At 39.7% G+C, this 19,091-nt stretch overlaps 1 protein-coding gene across 2 annotated transcripts; it reads left to right on the top strand.

The window, feature by feature from the left end:
• Nucleotides 1-41: 41 nt before the first annotated feature.
• On the top strand, nt 42-11,804 carry Znf189 (zinc finger protein 189). Of its 2 annotated transcripts, none has more exons than XM_027403103.2 (3): nt 42-425; nt 1,192-1,273; nt 9,299-11,804. In XM_027403103.2, the coding sequence occupies exons 1-3, from the start codon at nt 393-395 to the stop codon at nt 11,005-11,007; spliced, it is 1,824 nt and encodes a 607-aa protein (XP_027258904.1). In that variant the 5' UTR covers nt 42-392; the 3' UTR covers nt 11,008-11,804. The 2 variants fall into 2 exon arrangements, with proteins under 2 accessions (XP_027258904.1, XP_027258903.1); XM_027403102.2 differs by having other exon boundaries at nt 44-425; nt 1,189-1,273.
• Nucleotides 11,805-19,091: the final 7,287 nt, after the last annotated feature.

Raw genomic sequence — 19,091 nt, 5'->3', positions numbered from 1 at the left:
AGTTGCCATTTGCGGAAGAAGGCTGTGGCGCGTTCCCGGGGCATGTTGGAAGTTGTAGTTGGAGAGGTTCCGTGAAGGTTCCGGGTAACGCCTTCTGGTCCGGGGGTGGTCGGTGGTAGCACCGCTTGAGTGTGAAGTGGAGAAATTGGCGACAAGGAGACTACTGCGAGGCCTGAAAGACTGCGCAGCCGGGCAGAAGACGGGGCTTGGGGTTGGCGGATATCCAGGCATAATGTCTGATATGTCCCTGGGAACATGACCGCTCCGAGACCGAGGCAGGACCTCACTAGACCCATCCAGTGAGCCTCGTCTTGGCGGGGCCTAATTTCCAGCAGTTGGCTAGGCCTCACCAGAGCCTCATTGCTGTGTGGCTGCTATTCCTGGACGAGGAGATGGCGTCCCCGAGCCCACTGCTGGAGCCAAAGGTGAGTTGCCCTTTCCAGAGAGCTCCGTTATTTCGCCACTCCCGAGACGGACAGGCTGCGCCATCACCTCTTCCCCAGTGCCTGTCAATTGGCCTCCAGCTCTAAGGAAAGGACCCCAGCCAACTGCCCGTGTGCCCCTTGCTCCGGGGTGCAATTAGTTCACTTACAAACTGTCCACAGGCTCTTTTTTTTTTTTCCATTTTTCCCCCAAGAACAACTTGGAGAAAAATAAGACTGTTCCAAGTTAGTTCTCATTTGTGAGCTCCCCAGGTGAGACACTATTTTTGATTTCCTCTGTCTTCTGCAGCTGTCATGATGGCTGAACTCAAAGTGGGTGCTTAGGGAACTAATAGAATGGAGTTGTAGTGGGTCACCAGCTGGTGTAGGTAGACCATTGGAGGGGGACAGTGAGGTGAAGGAAGCTTGGAGAGGTCTGGAGGCTGTTAACTATCATTAAAATAGTAGTGGTGTCACTGTGTAATAACTAAACCAGAAAGGACCTTCAGTTTGGAAAGTACGAATTGAGATCAGTTCCTTACCAGTCTGGGGTGCCTGGCTGTACCTGTCAGTTCCAAGAGATGGGCACCTTTTGATACCAGTAATAGCGTCTCCCACTTCCAGTGGTAGAATTGTCCTTGAGATAACTGGAACTGACTGCAGAAATCACACTATTTCAGCAGTTGCTGACATTTGAGGATATAACTATGTTTTTTTTTTTTTTTTTTTTTTTTTTTTTTTTTTTTTTTTTTTTTTTTTTACCCAGGAGGAGTGGGATTATCTGGATCCAACTCGGAGAAGCCTGTATAAAGATGTCATGATGGACAGTTATGGAAACATGGTCTCACTGGGTAAGATTGTACTGTTTCTCTAACTAACATATCTAACTTGCTAACACTCATATTCAGAATGCTTCAGCCAATACTGTTTTTTTTCCAAAATTCTGATTCAGATCTCGCAGCCATTAACTATTTCCATAGCTCTCTTATCCCTGGCTTCCTTGTAACCAAAAGGAAAGGTTTTCTAGCTTCCTGATCTCATTCCGTTACTGTTCTGTGCTTTTCTTCATGGTCCATCTTCCCACTGCTTTCCTCCCACCCCTTTTCACTGCCTTCTGGAGCCTGGGTTTCTTTACACAGTGTTCTGGACTCCTCCTGGACCACACTGAAACCTGGCACTTTCCCAAGGACACTGCTTCTCTGGCAAACCTTCAAGTGGGGGCTGCTCATTCTCTCCAGTTGTCCTTCCTCTTGCTTTGTCTCAAGGCTGAGAGGCAGAAGTTAGTTGTTCTTCCAGCTCTTCAGTGCTGCTCCCAAAGCATTTGTTTTCCACCTTCCAATAAAATGTCCTCTTCTATCAGCAGTCTTGCTCTACCCATTCTGTTTATCACCATCTGTCAACTTTTTTGTCTTTTAGTCTTCACTGCTAAACCCAGTCAGTAAGTGAGCCTCAGTGAATCTTGGTCATGTAGACCCCAGTAACAGTTGGTTGTTGACTATAACTAAACAAAGAGGTGAAACAGGCCTGCTTCTTGCCCTGGTGTGTAGCTTGCCTTTCCATCTGTCCTTTGCCTTTCCACCTAAATCTATTCATTCTTAATGTATTTCCTGCCTCTTGTTGTGTCCTTGTCTTCCCGATGGTTTCAGTCTTGTCCTCACTTGGGAAGATCTCTTCTAATCACCAGCATGATATCTGGCCACTTTGATATTATGCTATACTGGTTCTACAAATTTCAAATCTTGTATTTATTATGAGATTTATTCTTTTTGCCCCTTTCTTCCTAATACCCACCCCACAGCAGGAACAATTCTCTAAGTAAAGGATCAGTGCCTCTAAGTATCTAGTGAGGAGGGGATGTTTGTTGTTTTGAGAAAGGATCTCTCTGTGTAGCCCTAGTTGACCTGGAAATCACTTTGTAGACATGGCTGGCCTGGAGGTCACAGGACTCCACCCACCTCTGCTTCCTAAGTGATTAGGAATTCCTAAGGGATTAAAGGCGTGCACCATACACACCATAGTGTGTGTATATGTGTCTCCTAATTTACTTTGGGTTTAAATCTCAGCATTTTTTTGTATGTGATATGCTTCTTTTCCTATTAATTTAGTAGCAGTTTCAAAATTTAAAATTTTCTCATCACTTTGTGTGCTTCATCTTGTATTTCACAGACAAAATAAAGTTCATTAACATGAATTCTTAACTACTGTGCTCCTCTTCCAAACACTCTATAGCAGCTTCAGTCTTTTCACCAGAAACCGAGCTATCACCTCATTTCTTTGTCCCTTGCTACTTAAAGAAATTGGGAGGATGTTTCTGGGGATCGAGCCTAGTGTGTTGTTTATGCTAAGCAGCCTTTCTACCAGTGGGTACATCTCCAGGTCCTTACCCTCTGTAACCTCTGTTCTTATGATAGCTCTACATCATGGCCTTTCCAGCTTGGGGAAAAAGAAAAAAAAAAGAAAACAACTGAACCAGTATCTTCCTCTTCCTGTTCCTGTGATTTCCTGCTTCTCTTTTCCCACCAGGGTTTTTGTAAGTTCATGTATATTTTGTGCAGCTTTACCTTCTGCTGTCTCTGTGATTTTTGTCTTGGCTCCTCAGTCTCCTTAAGTTGTTCCACAAGGATTTAACAGCCTCACTGTCAGATGTAGTAGACTCTTGGACCTTATTCTAGCCCTTTATGAATGTCTATGACTTTTTGTTACTTGAGACAGGTTTTTGCTTCAAAGCTGACCTCAAATTCACAATATTCCCACTTCAGCCAACCCAAATTTCTGGGATTTCAGGCATACCACACTACACATTGTTGGCTTAAAACTCTGTTTTTGTTTTGTAATTATTTTTTTCTTTATTTTTTTCTTTGAATTAGAAACAAGATTGTTTTACATGTCAATCCCAGTTCCCACTCCCTCCCCACCTCCCCTGCCACCCGCCCCCAACTAATACCCTACCTATCATATACCCTTTCTGCTCCCCAGGGAGAGTGAGGCCTTCCTTAGGGCCTCAGACTTCCATCAGAGTCTATCATATCCTTTGGGATAGGGCCTAGGCCCACCCACATGTGTCTTGGCTCAGGGAGTATCCCTGTATGTGGATTGGGCTCCCAAAGTCCACATTTATGCTAGGGATAAGTGCTGAACTACTACAGGAGGTCCCATAGATTTCCGAGGTCTCCTCACTGAAACCCACCTTCCTGGGATCTGGATCAGTCCCATGCTGGTATCCCAGCTATCAGTCTGGGGACCAAGAGCTCCCCATTGTTTAGGTCAGCTGTTTCTGTGGGTTTTACCAGCCTGGTCTGGACACCTTTGCCCAACACTCCTCCTTCTCTTCAACTGGATTCCAGTTCAGTTCAGTGATTAGTTGTGGGTGTCTGCTTCTACTTCCACCAGTTACTGGATGAAGGTTATAGGATGGCATATAAGTCAGTCATCAATCTCATTATCAGGGGAGGACATTTAAGGTAGCCTCTCCTCTGTTGCTTAGATTGTTAGTTGGTGTCATCTTTGTAGATCTCCAGACCTTTCCCTAGTGCCTGATTTCTCTGTAAACCTAAAATGTCTCCCTCTATTATGGTATCTCCTTTCTTGTTTTCTTCTATTCTGCCCCCGACTCAACCTTTCTGTTCCCTTATGTCCTCCTCGTCCCTCCTCGTCTCTAAAGAAAGAAAATAAAGAAGATACTAGAAAATGGAAGGATCTCCCATGTTCTTGGATAGGTAGGATCAACATAGTAAAAATGGCAATCTTGCCAAGAGCCATCTACAGATTCAATGCAATCCCCATCAAAATCCCAATGTAATTCTTCACAGACCTTTAAAAAAAATTCTCAACTTTATGTGGAAAAACAAAAGACCCAGGATAGCAAAAACAACCCTGTGCAATAAAGGAACTTCTGGAGGCATTACCATCCCTGACTTCAAGCTCTGTTACAGAGCTATAGTCCTGAAAACAGCTTGGTATTGGCACAAAAATGACAGGTAGACTAATGGAATAGAGTTGAAAACCCCGATATTGACCCACACACCTACGAACACTTGATTTTTGACAAAGAAGCTAAATTTATATGATGGAATAAAGAAAGCATCTTCAACAAATGGTGCTGGCATAACTGGATGCTGGAATGTAGAAGACAGCAGATAGATCCATGTCTGTCACCATGCACAAAACTTAACTCCAAATGGATCAAAGATCTCAGCATGCTTAAAACTCTTTATTGCTTTTCTGTATTTGCCTGTGTTCTTTATTATCTATACCCTTTGCTTGGAGGACCTTACCTATACTCGGGTCATTAACTGCCAGCATGAGATGGTAAGTCCTGCCTAAGAAAGGTAATGTGACACCTAACTACCTCCCTATGAAAATCCTAGTTCCTCCACTGCCAGTTTTGTGACTGTGGAGGAAATAATCTAGATTTTTCTTCAGAAAATCAAAATAGTAATGACATATACGTCTTACATTGTTGTTTCTATTACTGAGTGAGTTAGAATGTCTGTAAAGCACTTAAAATGCTGACTAGCAGGTAATAAAAATAATGAAAGTATTGATTGATGTTTCCTTTTTTCCACTTCATTTGATTGATGTTTTCCTTGTCACCTCTGTTGAGCTCCAGATTGACAGTTCTCTTCATTTGGAAACAATGTAGGTTATGTCTGACAAGTCTCAGGTAGTCCATTGAGATCTCGGGGATCTTCTCTGCCCAGTTAATACCCCTTCTTCACTTCCTTTGATTCCATTTCTGTCCGTCTGCAAATCATTCTCTGTGTTAGTTCTCATTACACACTGCTCAGCACTGAGGTCAGCACCATCTTTCCCATTGGATGTTTTCAGCACTTAAAAACATAAAGCCAGGCCTGTATTATATGCTTCTTGAGTAGTCATGTTTCTGAGTAAGTTACAAATTAATTTAATTCTCTTAGTTGGATTATTGTCTTCTGCTAAACTAGGTCCTGGCCACCAAGGTGATTTTGTACTAGTCTTTGTTTAAAACTTCTGATGGTTCTATAACAGTAAAACTTCACAAATTCAGCCTCTAGATGATCTCTTCCCCTTTTGTCATATGTCTGGCTCACTGGCAGCTTATTTACATGGGGCATATCCAGAAGGGTACCTGGTTGACAGATCCAGACTAGTGCCAGCCCTACCTGCACCTCATATATGGGAACACACATGAGCAAAGGGAGAGCAGTGAGCTCTTTGGTGATCTTGTGTTTTCAGGTTTTCCTCCTTATTTAATCTTAAATACAGCTTTTCACTGTTCATTATTATCCTTCCACAGTCTCTTCATGCTCTTCAACAGATCCTACTTAGGTTCTTTTGACGAGTGTTCCCTTAGCCAGAGATCACTGTTACTCTACTCTAATGTAGTGTGCTCCTCAATTTCATCTGACTATTTTCCAAAACATGGCTCTTTCCTACCTTTATTTCATACTTTTCCGTTTTGGTTTTTCTTTAAAATCTTAATAGCTACATTGATGATACAGAAAAATAGCTAATCACTCAGTTCTTTGGCTTTTATTCCATTGACTCATACTGGATCTTGTCAGAACTGAGAGTCATTGAGCCTACAAGACCTTAGACTCATTTTTTTTTCTTTTGACCAGTTAGTAAAATTATTCTCTTCTCAGTTAAATTATTCATTCACTTAACAGTTATTAAACACTATGCTAGGTCCTACAAATTCATTTCTTCCCCATTCTCCCACTTGTTTGAACCAAGAAAATTGGCCATTCTATAATTTTTTATATAGTAATGTTATCAACTATGGCCAGCAGATCAAATATGTCCCACAGCCTGTTTTCATAAATCAATTTTTAATGAAAGAGACATTCCTTGTTGTAATTTCTCTAATTCTTTGAACAACAGTGGCAGGGACCATATAGCTAGAGTGAAAATATTATCTGGTCCTTTACTGAGAAACTGTAACGACTACAGTTCTAAAGTTGATTTACTTTCATATTGCCATCAATGGATATCTTCTGAGCCTTCTAGATTTTTTTTAGCCCAATAGTTAAGGATATTATTCATGCTAGGGAATTTTTTTAAATAGCGACATATATCTTATAGAATATATAAGCATGATTCTAGCTTTTCAGAATAGCACTGAAAAGGGAAGTTTACTCAGTCTCAAAAAGTAAGGAACTGTGTTCTTTTTTGTCAGATTAGGCTACTATAACAAAAGACTCTAGCCTGGATGGTGTAAACACATTTAACTTTTATAGTTCTCTAGACTAGGAAGTTCAATCTTATTTTCTTGAATAAACATCCAGAAAATACAGAGTAACAGTTTCTAGCAAAACATCTTACTGTGTTATTAGACAAACAAACAGACAAACAAAAAAACTTAAATCTGGTAAAATTTACAAAGACTTTTTAAGGTAACTGCTTTGGACAAAATTGCAAATACCCAAAGGTTTCTTTGGTAAACAATGTTGAAAATGATTATAAAATGAGATATACAAAAATAAATGATGTGAAAGACAATTCAACTAATTTACTTATGTAATGTATCAAAGCTATAAAATAGAAAGGTTGCATTGAGGCATAGAAGCCATATGAAGAATTCTGAGCATTATGATATTATCAAAAAGAGCTGCCATTTGATCTTAAAGAATGTGGTTGGTGAATCCTCAGGTAATTCCATGAATAGAATTTCATCTTTAAACAAATGTCTGGAATCCATAATGCTATGCTACATTTATATATATAAATGTAGCGTGATGGAAACCTCAAGATCAATGTTTCTCAACCTGTGGGTTGCAACCCATTTAGGAGGTCAAATGACTCTTTTACAGGAGTCCCATAACAGATAGCCTGCATATCAGATGTTTATGTTATGATTCATAACAGTAGCAAAATGCAGTTATGAAGTAGCAATGGAAATAATTTTGTGGTTGGGAACCAGCATAACATGAAGAACTGTATTAAAGGGTCACACACACACCATTAGGAAGATTGAAAACCACTGCTCAAGATAAATGCATGCCTGATTGCAAGGGTTAAAATAAGAAGTAGAAATTAGAAAGAAATCCATAATTTTGGGTAACTAAAAATGAGAAAGAAATGGAGAAATCTAGGATTTAAGAATAATAGGTAGAGGTGTTGATTAGAAATGGGGAGACATTAAGAGATAGAGGCATTTAAATGGAGTTATATTTCTAAGATACTGTTAAAAGGACTTAAACCTAAGTAATAGCCATACAAAGAAGTTGTCAAAGGTAGAGAAGAATAATGAAGTAAATTCAGTTGAAAAAAGTCAAAGAAGTAGGCAGGCAAGTTAAGAAATGGGATGATCAACAATGTTGGATTCTGCTGCTGAAGAAAATAATGAAATGCAGACTTTAAAACCCCACCATGTTGTTTGAAAGTCTTTAGTGGTTTAGTGAAAAATTTTCTCTATATTCTGGAAACAAACTATACTTCATTGTAGCTTACAAAAGAAGTTGAATAAGAAGAAGATGAGGAGGTAAGGAAAACAATGGGGAGCTGCAGTGTAAGATTTTGTTTCAGGTGGCTTCTGTAAGAAAAAGATTTGAGGCTGAAAATGAAGTTGGTCATACCATGGTAGGAAGATGCTAATGGAAAGCGCAGATTGAAAGAAGAGGAAAGAATTGCACATCTGCTCAGAGGACAGTGGGATCAGGCGGGGTAGTGAATTGCTTTTGGACATGAATGACATATACATACCCTGTTGCAGATCATTTTTATAGGTAGAGGCAGAAAGGTGAAGGAACTCTTCATTCTTTTGTGTTGTGTTAAGGGAAGCAATCCAGTGAAGTGAATCTGAGAGGAGATACTAGCCTAAGAAAGAAACCATGCTTCTAGTTGTTGCTTGGGAAAATAAGAAAATTTTTAAATTTTTATTGGGGAGGGTGGTATACAATAACTTAACAATGTTTGAAGTAATCAAAAAGCTAGGAAGACTGCAAAATTGTGAGAAAAGACAGTTATAGAAAAGGAACTTGTTTAGAGTCAAATATAAAGTTGAGTTATCAAACAGCTGGAGATGGAAAATCAGACTAGTGCTTATATCATTATATTCTTTTTTCCCCTTCATTTTATGCAAGGTTTTTGTTAGAATGCTTTAAAATGTGGTTGGTTTATTTTAGATGATATCATAAGCTACCACAGACTACTTTTTTCACTTTTTTCCATTAACTATGAACATAGTTATATTTATCTTATTTTTATTAATAGATACCTCAATTCTTTATTATAGGTGCAGCTATTTACTTAATATCTTGTCATCATCATTAGTATTTTTTCTCCAGTTTCACTTAACATCATTTTATTTGGTAGTGCTTTATGTTTTATCTTTGAATCCTAGCTCATAACTTAATATCTAGCATGCTTTAGATAGTCAGTCAGTAAATTCTGGTTAATAAATTAATTGTAGAATTCCCAGGTTCTTTGTCTTTCATTCTTCCTGGAATCCTTTTATGTGTTTCTTTTTCTCAACTCTTAGTCTACTCATACCCCAATAATGCTTTCTCATCCTAAATTTCCTGAACTTACTATTTTATTCCTATGGTATCCTTTCTTTGATAGCCACACTGCTCTAAAAACTTTAAACAATCAGATAACTAATGTTAAGTAATACTGAACTAGTGACACACAGATAGTCTAGCTACTAAGAATGATGAAGTAGAATCTCATTAGCCCAGGAATTCAAAGCTAGTCCAGGCAATATATTTTGCTTCTTTAAAAAATTATTTGATAAAATGTATATTAGGAATTAATTTTAAAACTGAAGTAGTGAAAGAAAATACACATTAGTTATAATAGATTGGTTTATCTTGATGACCTTATTTTTCTACTAACTTGTCTTTGCCATTAAAGAACTTGGCTGATGATTATAATTTTTTTTACAAATATTTCAGATGTTCTAAGCAAAAATAAAGATGAAGAGCCAACTGTGAAAGAAGAAATTGAGGAAGACATAGAACCACCAGGTGTAATAGTAACAAGAATCAAAAGTGAAATTGACCAGGATCCTATAGCTACAGAAACCTTTGAACTTGTTGGTAGGTTAGATAAACAAAGAGGGATCTTCTTATGGGAAATACCACGTGAATCTTTGACCCAGGAACAGAAAATGTTCAGAGGGCATGCTAATGTTCGTAAGAGACCAAACTCAGAAGAGAAGTGTCATAAGTGTGAAGAATGTGGAAAGGGTTTTGCCCGCAAAGCCCATTTCATTCAGCATCAAAGGGTCCATACTGGGGAGAAACCTTTTCAGTGCAATGAGTGTGGGAAAAGCTTTAGTCGAAGTTCATTTGTTATTGAACATCAGAGAATTCACACTGGAGAACGGCCCTACGAGTGTAATTACTGTGGGAAAACCTTTAGTGTGAGCTCTACTCTTATTAGACATCAGAGAATCCACACCGGAGAAAGGCCTTACCAGTGTAATCAGTGTAAACAGAGCTTTAGCCAGAGAAGGAGCCTGGTTAAACATCAAAGGATTCACACAGGTGAGAAGCCCCATAAATGTAGTGACTGTGGAAAAGCCTTCAGCTGGAAATCACATCTTATTGAGCATCAGAGAACACACACTGGTGAGAAACCGTATCACTGTACCAAATGCAAGAAAAGTTTTAGTCGAAACTCATTGCTTGTTGAACACCAGAGAATTCATACTGGAGAAAGACCTCATAAATGTGGTGAATGTGGGAAAGCTTTTAGATTAAGTACATACCTCATACAACACCAAAAAATCCACACTGGTGAGAAGCCTTTTCTCTGTATTGAATGTGGAAAAAGCTTCAGTCGGAGCTCATTCCTTATTGAACATCAGAGGATCCATACTGGTGAACGTCCTTATCAGTGCAAAGAGTGCGGCAAGAGTTTCAGTCAGCTTTGCAACCTTACTCGTCATCAGAGAATTCACACAGGAGATAAACCCCACAAATGTGAGGAGTGTGGAAAAGCCTTCAGTAGAAGCTCAGGACTTATTCAGCATCAGAGAATACACATCAGGGAAAAGACTTCTCTGTACAACGAAACTAAGGAAAGTTTTGATCCTAATTGCAGTCTTGTTGTACAGCAGGAAGTCTGCCCAAAGGAAAAATCTTACAAATGCGATGAATGTGGGAAAACGTTTAGTGTTAGTGCTCATCTTGTACAACATCAAAGGACCCACACCGGTGAAAAGCCCTACCTGTGTACTGTCTGTGGGAAAAGCTTCAGTCGGAGCTCATTTCTTATTGAACATCAGAGGATTCACACTGGTGAGAGACCTTATTTGTGCAGACAGTGTGGCAAAAGTTTTAGCCAACTTTGTAATCTTATTCGACATCAGGGTGTTCACACTGGTAATAAACCCCATAAATGTGAGGAATGTGGGAAAGCCTTTAGCAGGAACTCAGGTCTTATTCAACACCAGAGAATACATACAGGAGAGAAACCTTACAGGTGTGAAAAATGTGACAAAAGTTTTAGTCAACAACGCAGCCTTGTCAACCATCAGAAGATCCATACAGAGGTGAAAAAACAAGAAATTTATGAATGTGATGCTTGTGGTGAAGCCTTTAACTGTCAGATTTCTCTAATTCAGCATCAAAAATTGCATATTATGTGGATGCAATAAAAATAGAGACACTCATATACCTGAGTTTGAGACTAGCTACCCAAGTGCAGTTTTAGTATGGCCCCAATGTGGGTCAAATTTACTGATAAAGCAATTTCTCATTGGCCTTCTTCAAGTAGTTCTAAAGGTCCTATGAATAGTGGACAGTGTCTGTGGGAGACTGAATTATGATTACTCTGTTTTCATAGCCACAGAGATTTATTGATTAAGCCTCTAACCTTTCAGTGGAGTTGACTTGGCAAAGCATAGGAGAAATGTTATGAAGGACCAAGTAATGTTAATACAAGGAAACTAGGAGCAACTGATGGAGAGCTGGAAATAATTCAGAAAGTCTGGTTACCATCACCTATAGTTGTCTTTCAGTTCCGATTAAACAGGTCAAACCCCAGTGATGAAGCAGATGTAATTTGTGAAAGTCCAGATATTTTCAAAGATATTTAGACAGTGTTTATCACTGTCTAAAAAGTTGTGTAGAAAATTAGTTTGTGAAAGGTGAGAGCTTCCCCAGCTTCCCAGGTTGATAAAATGAGTGAATCAAATTGTAAAGGTTTTTGTAGGTAATTAAACCAATAAAGGTGTTACCAAGCAATCTTTGGGAGACTCTCCCTGACCCCAAAATGGGACCCAAAAGATAGAAAGTTACTGATTTATTTTGTGCTGTCCCATCTGTGAAACCTGTTTGTAATACTGTATCAATATGTTTATTCCTGAATTATCAGGAACATGTGAAAGTGTACATATTTTGATTACTAAGAATTGGAAATAAAAAAGACCTAAAGTATATGCTAGAAAGCTGAGGTATTTTGGTATTGTTTAGGTTTTATGGTAGATTTGCAAGCAAGTTTTAAATACTTATTTCTTGATTCTACGTCCTTTTTTAGTTAATACTTATATACCTATTAACTTATATCTCTTAATCATTAATACATATATATCTATTAACTTATATATCATAATCATTAAAACCTATTTGGGTTTTTGCTTTGTGTTATTTGTTGCGTTAGAGTAATATCAGTCCTAATATAGTCCTAATATCAGTAGTTCTGAAAATCTGCATCAGAGGTTGGAAGGAAATTACTACTGTTCTCCCTGTGACTCATTTGCATTTTTCTGGAGTACTGTAACATAAGATTAAGTCTGGGTTCTTCAGTATCTGAGATTAGAGTTCTAAGTCATCATAACCCTGACCCACACCCTATTAATTTGAGCATGTGGCCTTTTTCCTATATACCACTGTGTTAGTTAGGGTTTCTGTTGCTGTGATGAAACCTCATGACCAGAAAGCAAGGTAGACACGGGGTTATTTGGCTTATATTTCCACATCGCTATTCATCACTAAAGGAAGACAGCACAGGATCCTGGAGGCGGGAGCTGATGCAAATGCCATGGAGGGGTCCTGCTTACTGGTTTGCTTCCCTAGGCTTGCTCAACCTGCTTCTAGAACCCAAAACCACCAGCTCAGGGATGGCATCATGGACAATGACCTGGGCCCTCCCCCATTGATCACTAATTGAGAAAATGCTTTATTGCTTGATTTCATGGGCTTCTTCCTCTCTGATGACTAGCTTGTATGGACCTGACTCTCATGACAACATAGAGACCAAAAGATTATAGCATGAGGCTCTTGTCAAGGCCCTTCCTGGAGGATCCAGTGTTGAGAATAGTTCATAATCCAGAGTTCTAAAGGACACTCTCAGGAAGTCAGTGTCTATGGACATGTGCCCAGCAGCATGCCTCAGGGCTTTACCTCTGCCTTATATGTAATCAAAATCATGCATGCCACAAAAACCAAGATCCAGAAGCCTCAGTGGCAATCTAAGAGAGAAAGAGAAACCAGAGTTAGTGATACAGATTGCTTAGACTGCCAGAGTAACAGAGTAAGCCACTCTCACTTCCTTGATCCCTGCCCTTTTTAGTGGCAGGGTGATAAAAAAAAAAGAAAGAAAGAAAGAAAGAAAGAAAGAAAGAAAGAAAGAAAGAAAGAAAGAGGAAGGAAAAACCCCTGGGTGGTTTGCAAAGTGACGACAGTCATAATAATAAACACGTTTTTGGTCGTAAGACTTCAGTACCACAGCATGGGTTGACTGTAGAAGCAAAACTGAAGACATAGTAAGTCACTGCTCATCAAGAGATGGCTTGTGGGCTGGGAAACAAGCCACTTAGAAAGTGAGTCCTGTCCCACAGCTGAGTCTCTGGCCAAATCCCACATCTGCAGAGAAATCTTTTGTAAGAGGTGACTCTACTCTCAGCTTGACTGTGGTCCTACATTTTAGATAATTTTGCAAAGCCAAGTTCTTATATGAATACTCATGCACACATACATGTCCATAGCCATGCATGTTAGTCAATGCCCAGACCCATCCCCTAAGGAAAATAAAAGGATAAATGTGGATGAATGTGAAGAGATGGATAATGAGGGGATGTCTCACATTTAATTGGATAGGCTAAGACACCCCAAGACCCACTGTCTTCAAGATAGAGGCCCAGGAAAGTCAGTAGCATAGTCCAACCCAAACTTAATATCCAGAAGCCAGCCTGAGTCCAAAGCTCTAAGAAGTAGGAATGACCAGAGCTTGGTGTCTCAGCCGAATCAGACAGTAAATTGGACTTTCTTCACTATGCTTCATCCAGCCCTTAGTAGACAGGATGGTACCCACCACACTGGTGAGGACGGACCTTTACCCAATTTTCCAGTATATTACTAACTCTTTAGGGACAAGCCTCTCAAGTATGTCCAGAAACATTTTTTTAACCATATATCTGGGTATCTCTTATTCTGGTCAACTTGACAACTAGAATTACCTGTCACATGTATACATAAAGTATTTATGTGTGCAAATGATTTTCATGGGTACAAATACCTCAGATTGGATTGGGAAACTACAAACACCAATGTGCTTTGAATTTGCATCTTTAGAAAATTCTGTTGGAGCTGTAGACATGAATCATCATGGTGGCAAATGTAGTTTGGATGGCTGGATCATGCCACTCTCATTTCCCTGAGTCCTTTCAATTTTAATGTTGGAGTGATTTAAAATGGGGGTTGGGGAGATGGAGATCCACCAGCATAGTTTCAAGAGTGGACCATAATTTTTGAAAAACACATTTTGGGGCAGATGGTGGTGGTGGTGGTCCATGCTTTTAATCCTAGCACTTGAGAGTCAGAGGCTGGTATATTTCTGTGAGTTTGAGGCCAGCCTGGTCTACAAAGTGAGTTCTAGGACAACTAAGGCTACATTTTGACTTATTTTAGCAAGTAGCTAAGAGTACTTGTTTCTCTTGCAGAGCAGCCAAGTTCAGTTCCCAGAACCCAGGTCAGGGAGCTCACATCACATATAATTCCAGTTCAAGGAAATCTGACACTCTTCTGGCCTCCACAGGCACCACACATGCAAACGCCTACACACATGCACATAAATTCAAATTCTTTACAGTTCTGTCTTGAGGGAAGGGTGGAGATAGCTCAGTTGATAAGAGTGTTTGCATAGCATGCTTAATACCATGGAAGAAATCTCTAGCACTGAATCAACAGGGCACATGATGGCACATGCCTATAGTACCAACACTTGGGAGGACTGAGGTCCAAGGTCACCTTTAACTACATGAGATAGAGACCAATCTGGTCTACATGAAAGTAAACCAGGACAGCCACTAACAGATTCTGAGGGAAATGCAGTGGCATAGTGTCCTGTTGCACACCCACTGGTGATCACACCAGACTCCAATGGATAGTTTCAAATCCATGGTAACTTTAAAAGTCCTACAGTCTTTATAAATTCAAACACATTAAAACTTCATTCCTTTAAAATATCCAATCTCTTTTAAAATCCAAAGTCCAGTAAAATGTGTTCTTCCAGGGGGAGAAATTGAGATAGTCACAATCTAAACCAAGCAAAACCAAATTCCAACAGTATAAATAACTCAATGTCCAATTATCTGGGATTCACTCACAATCTTCTAGATTCCTCCAAAGGGCTTGGGTCATTCTCCAGCCCTGCCCTCTGCAACACATACAGCTTGTCTTCTAGGCTCTGGCTGGCTCCACGCCACTGTAGCTATTGTTCTTATGATCATCCTATGGTACTGGCATCTCCAAAACTCTGGGGTTCCTTGCTGCAGCTGGGCTGCACTTTAACCAGTAGCCTCTCATAGGCTCTTTTCACAGTGCCAAGCCTCAACTTCTTTGCATGACCCCTTCAGTCCTGGGCTTTCAACTGCTACTGAGGCTGCACCTTCACCAATGGCCTTTCCTGGCCTCTCACAGTGCCAAGCCACAGCTGCTCTCCATTACTCCTTCATGCCGTCAAAACCAGCACCATCTAGGTGACAATTACAACCTTACCAAGTCCTGCGACCAATACAAGGTACAACCTTAGCTGCCTCCTAAACACAACTTCTATGAGCTCTCAGGAAACATTTCCCAGAAGATTTCATCTCAGTGATGCTAGTCTCTTCTGGATCACCACTAATTTCTCAGCTCCAGCTGACCAGTATCAAGTATCCCAGCAAAGCAAACTTTGAATCAATACCCCACTCCTGGTATCAACATGGGTTCTCTAGAGTCACAGAACTTATGGAATGAATCTCTCTCTCTCTCTCTCTCTCTCTCTCTCTCTCTCTCTCTCTCTCTCTCTCTCTCTCTCTCTCTCTCTCTCACACACACACACACACACACATATATATCAGAAATATAGTAGTTGCTCAGTCCCATGAGGCTGGGTGTCTCAACTGGTCTTCTATAGATGCTAGGATTCCAAAGAAGTTGACTCCAATGCCGGAGAAGGAAAGGATGTGCTGACAAGGTGAGGGCAAGCAGGCAAAGAACAAAGGCTTCCTTCTTTCATTGTTTTTTTTCAGGCTTCAGCAGAAGGTGTGGCCCAGATTATAGGTGTGACTTTGTGCCTCAAGATCCAGATTACAGGCATGTGTCATCCTACCTCAAAATCTGGATCAAAAGCCTTCGTCTTCCAGCCTCAAGATCCAAATCAAGGCATGTTGTCTTCCTGCCTTAAGATCCAGATCACAAGTGTGCCCTCCACTTCTGGATTGTAGTTCATTCCAGATATAGTCAAGTTGACAACCAAAAATAGCCATCAAAACCACCCATTCTACCATTCATTTTCAAGCTTCCTTCTAGCTTCAAATACTATGTGTGTTCACATAAATGTTGAGACTGTATGTATGGTAATATATCTACATTGCCTTGTTACATTGTACTATCTGTTGTTACATTGTCACTATACAGTTATGAATTTCAAAACTGTATTTGTTAATTAATTCAGCCTGTCAGATGACTTAGCTGATAAAGGCTTTGCTACCTAGGACCTGACTTCCTGATGAAAGGAGAGAACAACTGCACTTTGTTCTCTGACTTCCACATTTCCACTTAGCAGCCATATAATCTCAAACACAAAATAATCTTTAAAACTGCCCTACTCATTAAACTGCACTTGTCCTACATCTTGCCAGTTTATTTTTTACCAATGGTTCCTAGGTCAAGGTCTCACCTAATGATGCATCATCTTAGAACTCCTCTCAATCTTTTAAAACACCTTAATGCAGTGTGTTTTCAATGAAAGCATAAATAAGCTAACCTATTCTAGGGATAAGCCCATAATTCTTTATCCTCATTCCTTAAAGACCATGTGTTTCCAAAATCAGATCTTTCCAGATTTTATTACATAACTCTCCATAGGGGCTTGGCAGGGCCTCAAACACATTAATATATTTATTGCAGCAATGACGACAGACAACCTCAAGTCCATTTTGCCACCAAGTAATATCCTGCTAACTTATATTAAACTCAAGGTTTTCAGAACTTTTTTATTTTAGAACTATGAATAATGGATTGTGAGCCTATTGTTGAGATGTACTTACATGTTTATTCTCTCAACAATACACACACACACACACACACACACACACACACACACACACACACACAAACAAGATGAAAACAAGCCACAAAGTGTAAGGTGTCCATGAACCCATTAGCTAGTGGTAAAGCAAGCTTTTGAATGTAGTTAGGGTGCCTGTTTCTGTGATAAAACAACATGGCCATACAGCTTATACTCCATCATGATGGGAATTCAGGGCAGGAACTGAAACAGGCCATGGAGGGATGCAACATTTTGGTTTGCTCCCCATAGCTTGCTCAGCCTGCTTTTAACACCTAGGACCCCCTGCCTGCAGTGGCACCATCCACAGTGAGTTGGGCCCTCCCACATCAATCACTAATTAAGAAAATGCCCCACAGTCCAATCCTATGTAGTCATTTTCTCAGTTGAGGTTCCCTCTTCTCAAAAGACTCTAGCTCATGCTAAGTTGACATAAAACTAGCCTGTGCACTAAATGTAAAATCTGTGCTCCCTTCGAAGAGGAGTTTTCAGACTATATTAGCCAAAGTCTCACTAACCGTATTTGAGACCTTGAATGATTTACTAGGGCACTGAAATTCAGTTTGCTCACCTTGCTTGTGAGACCCCTAAAAAGCTAAATCAGGTGAACCTGCAGTACATTTTTGGCTTGACTTAATGCCTTCCCCATGATGTCTGCAATTCTTGAAAGCTTGTTTTCTCATTGCCATACACAGTATGATTATTAAATAGTCTCAGTATCTCGATTTTTGAAAGGCAAATGTAGGCTCATATTTGAAACAGCTTTGTCTTACAAAAGACAAGTACCTTTAGATTGGTAATGGTTCCCCTTCTCACTGAAGGTCTTTCAGTTACCTTCCCATAATTACAACTTCTATACCTCACTTCAAATGCCACCTTCTCCTGTATTGTACCAAGCACCTAGTTGGTATCTCCTCCCTATTTACTAACTCCCAGTCTGTGGCTTCTGAGCTTTCTTCACTGCTTAAGCTTATTTGACGTAAGAGTATCACATTTTCCTTAAAGACAAAATCCTCTTAGTTACTTTCTATATTTGTAATCAGATTTTATTTCAGTGTCTATTGATATAATTGGTGTTCAGAGAGACAGCAGGAGCTGATGTTTAAAGTTATGTAATAATTCTCTTCTTGTCACACAGAATTCAGGAAATTAACATAAATAACATTGCAATTAGAATTATAGCCCTTCAGTACAAAAAGTGTATCAGACAGTGGCTAGGGAAATTACTATATAAAAATTCTCTCCCCCGGGGGAACTGTAAATCAACCTTGATCAAAGAAAAAGGCCTGATCATAGTAAGTCCATAATTAACCATCTTAATGACATCTAAAAGGTTTGTTTCTAACATAGATTCAGATCATTTTTAGACAAGAAGAGATCTGTCACACAAGGTGCTACCTATAAGCTTTTAAGGACAGTATGGCACATGGAAGGAATTACGGCCCTTCTTCTTACATTAAAAGCTGTACTATTGTAATGTTCCATGTTGCAGATTCTCATCTGTGAAAAGGTCAGCAGAAACATCTGACAGTTCTGATGCAAAAACTCTTGAAGATGCCACTTGGTTCCTGGGATGTAAATCTGAATTCAAATGGTCTACCAGTGTGACTTCTGCCTTCTCCCCTACCATTTAATCTTTGTCATACTTAGTCACAGATTTGATAACACCCCAGCTACTTGTTTGAATTTTCTTTCTGCTTATTTATTCTCTGGGTTTTTATCTGGATACCACCATTGTGTCATTTTTCAATGTGCCGTCTTGATTTCCTCCAGTGAAATATGTCTTTGCATACCTAGAACTTCACTAGTAACCTACTGTGTTTTCACAGAATGGAAAAAGTCTAGAATCTGAGGTCTGTACTCCTCACCTGCTCTACTGAGACAAACTGAAAGTTTATTCAAGAAATTATAATCTTTGTCTCAAATCTTCATGATGCAGAATATGCATTTTTTGCTTATTGCCCAAAATGAATGCAGTAAGAAATTCAGATCTACACCAACGGAAGAGTTATTGAGCACTGCTAACAGCTTTGCCATGGCCTTCCTCCCTGGTGCTGTACTCATTATAGAGTTGGAGTCTAACTTCTCACCATTAAAATACTGGTGTCGCCCTTGGGAAGCACTGTAAGTGGTCTATCTGTAAAACAGAAGCCCTCTGCTCATGACCTAGATTTATAATTAAGGTAA

The sequence above is a fragment of the Cricetulus griseus genome, chromosome 2, assembly GCF_003668045.3.
Source record: "Cricetulus griseus strain 17A/GY chromosome 2, alternate assembly CriGri-PICRH-1.0, whole genome shotgun sequence".
NCBI classification, from domain to species: Eukaryota; Metazoa; Chordata; class Mammalia; order Rodentia; family Cricetidae; genus Cricetulus; species Cricetulus griseus.
Note: the sequence above shows the minus strand (reverse complement) of the source record. Positions and strands in the feature narration are given on the sequence as shown.